Source organism: Plectropomus leopardus, chromosome 21 (assembly GCF_026936395.1).
Source record: "Plectropomus leopardus strain MGB_pleo_1.0 chromosome 21, ASM2693639v1, whole genome shotgun sequence".
NCBI lineage: Eukaryota > Metazoa > Chordata > Actinopteri > Perciformes > Serranidae > Plectropomus > Plectropomus leopardus.
Window position 1 is genome coordinate 28,555,193 of NC_142196.1, and position 2,500 is coordinate 28,557,692.

Genomic DNA, 2,500 nt, shown 5'->3' on the forward strand with positions numbered 1-2,500 from the left:
GTCCCTCTGTGTGTTCTGCAGAAGTCTAACCGGCTGTACCAGGTCTCCGTGGGTCAGTGTCTGTCCGTCGCCCAGCCCGTCGGGCCCAAGGGTTACGTCTCCATGGCGATCTGCGATGCCTTGCGGGCGCAGCAGTGGCTGCTAGAGGGCTGAGGACGAGGACGAAGACATCACTTTTAACGTGACGTTTTCTTTTAAAGACAATCAGGTTTTATGGACACTTTGAGTTTTCTCTCAGGACCTTTTATTCACTTTTTAAAGGTTCCAGCAAGGTTCCAGTCCTGGAATATCCTGGAATAGATTGAATGTTAGAGGGGAAAGGCAGTTTCAGGCCTTGAAAGTCCTGGAGCGGGCCCCTGTGTAAGCGTGCAGACAATAACCCGGGATGGTCTTGGTCTTCAGAAGACGATCAGGTGGTTTCTGTCCGTGTTGAAACAAATCCTGGAAGTGCCATTGAAAGTCAGTGAAATCTTTTCCAGGAGGTGGGGGACTGATGATGACCTGTAACATATCTGTGATGTCAGCTGATCAGCTGATCACCCTTTGTGTCATTTCTCATCAATAAATCTCCTCATCAGTCCATTAATGTGATCAGTGATGTCATCAGTTAACCGTCCAGCTCTGAGGCTCTGAAACAAAATTAACAAAACAAAAACCCGAAAGAATGCCAACTGATTTTTAAGATTTTTGTTTTTTAATTAAATTTTCTGATGTCTCGTCCTGTAAAACGACCAGTCTCACCAGAACAACAAAAACACGAATATGTTGTCAGCCAACACGTGTGTCACACGTCCTCAACATACTGTTCATGGAGACACTAAGGAAGTTCCAGGAGGTTTTGGAGGTCCCCTGTGTCCTTGTCTCTAGTTGATTCTTGGATCCTTGAGAAGGATGGAACAATCCTTGAGAGGCTTTCAGTCATCCTTGAGGAGGAACCAGGTGTTTTTGATGAGGACAGGTTCTAAAGTTTGTAATTATTCTAATATGGATTTTGAGACTTTGTGAGGATCTTTCATAGTCTCCAGTGGTCCTTGAGAAGAGGATCCAAGAGCCTTTAAAAGTTGTCAGGGATCATTAAAGGGTTCCTATAGCGACTATCTTGAAGCAAGAAGATCTTGGATATGGGCCATTCCAGCTGTCCTGTATTTGTCTTCAGCTGTACAGCACGTGCAAGTCCTTTCTTTTTAGGGTAAGTCTTCGTCACTTGTCCCATGATCCATGATCCCCGAGGAGCAGTTTGATCCATGACAACAACATCCCATGTCATGAAACTTCTCTGAGGCTGAGTCCACCTTTTTCGCCCCCTGCAGTAGTGGCAAGTAGTCCCTTGTCCACCTCTTCCAAAAGAGATCTGACAGGTATTGTACTTGTCTCCATTGTCTCCTGATGTCGAGAGCCTTTTCTTGGATGAGTCCTGGAGCAAGAATAGGTTTTCCTTTGAGTAGGAGATTTGGAGAGTTTCCGTGTCATTTACATCATAGGAAACCTTTGTTATGGGGCGGTCATTGAAAATGGACTCTACTTCACAAAGGATGGTATGAAGGCCTTCATCGTCCAAAGATTGTTGTTGTAGCACAGAGGACAAGACCTTTCTGACCATTCTGATGAGTCGCCCCCAGACATCACTGTGATGGTATGCAGCAGGGGTGTTGAATGTCCAATTGATGCTTTGCAGGAGAGCTTTGTGAATCTTGCTGTGGTCTAGAGCAGCTAAGACCTCTCTTAGCTCTCACTCTCCTCCAACCTCAAATGACGCACTTCAACATACAAATCTTCTTTTGGCATCCAAATGTACAGCTCTGGTGACTCAGGTAAAAAGTACTCCATACCTTTTAGCACACCCTTGCTTGACCTCAATGGGCCTAAAGTAGTCCACTCCTGCGTTTATGAAAGGAGGCAAATTTTTCCGCCCGTATGTCGACCATTTTCTGTTCACTTGGCTGTACTCGGTACTGTCAACAGACCACATAGTCATATTATTTTTCAACAGGCAGAATTGGTCTTTGTGATCCAATATTTCCGTTGAAAATCTCCTGGCATGTCCATGCTGTTTGTGAATGCACTGCACAATGAGATGGATACATGGTGACCCTTGGAGAGTATTACAGGATGTGTCAGCTACTCGGGTAAGGCTGCCCAACTGAGTCTTCCACTCACTCTCAACAAATCATTTTTCAACGCAGGATCCAATCTGTAGATATCACTGGCTTTCTTTACACCAGATGCTCCACTTTCCAACAAGATTTCATCCTTGAATGTTGCTTGCTGACTGAAATGAATAATGGCAAATTCTGCTCTGGCAAGGTTACTTACTGAAAGTGGTTTGCTGCCAACTGCATTTCTGGCCTTCCTCATCTCCTCTTCAAGGAAGAAACAACAACTTCCTTTCTTTTGTTCCTTAGCTCCAGAAGAACATCTTAGAGCCTAAGGAACCAAGCAACCAAGGTCTTAAGTTTAGTCCACTCAGAGAAGTAGCTTGTTGGTTGCACTTTCAGAATCT

General features: G+C 44.8%; 1 protein-coding gene across 1 annotated transcript in view; it reads left to right on the forward strand.

Moving 5' to 3' along the window:
- Nucleotides 1–582, forward strand: part of galnt11 (UDP-N-acetyl-alpha-D-galactosamine:polypeptide N-acetylgalactosaminyltransferase 11 (GalNAc-T11)) — an 8,621-nt gene extending 8,039 nt beyond the window's left edge. The window contains exon 12 of the mRNA XM_088072317.1: nucleotides 22–582. Within this exon, the coding sequence (XP_087928443.1) occupies nucleotides 22–153 (132 nt within the window). The 3' untranslated portion in view covers nucleotides 154–582. The remainder of the gene's footprint in view (nucleotides 1–21) is intronic.
- The last annotated feature ends 1,918 nt before the right edge of the window (nucleotides 583–2,500 follow it).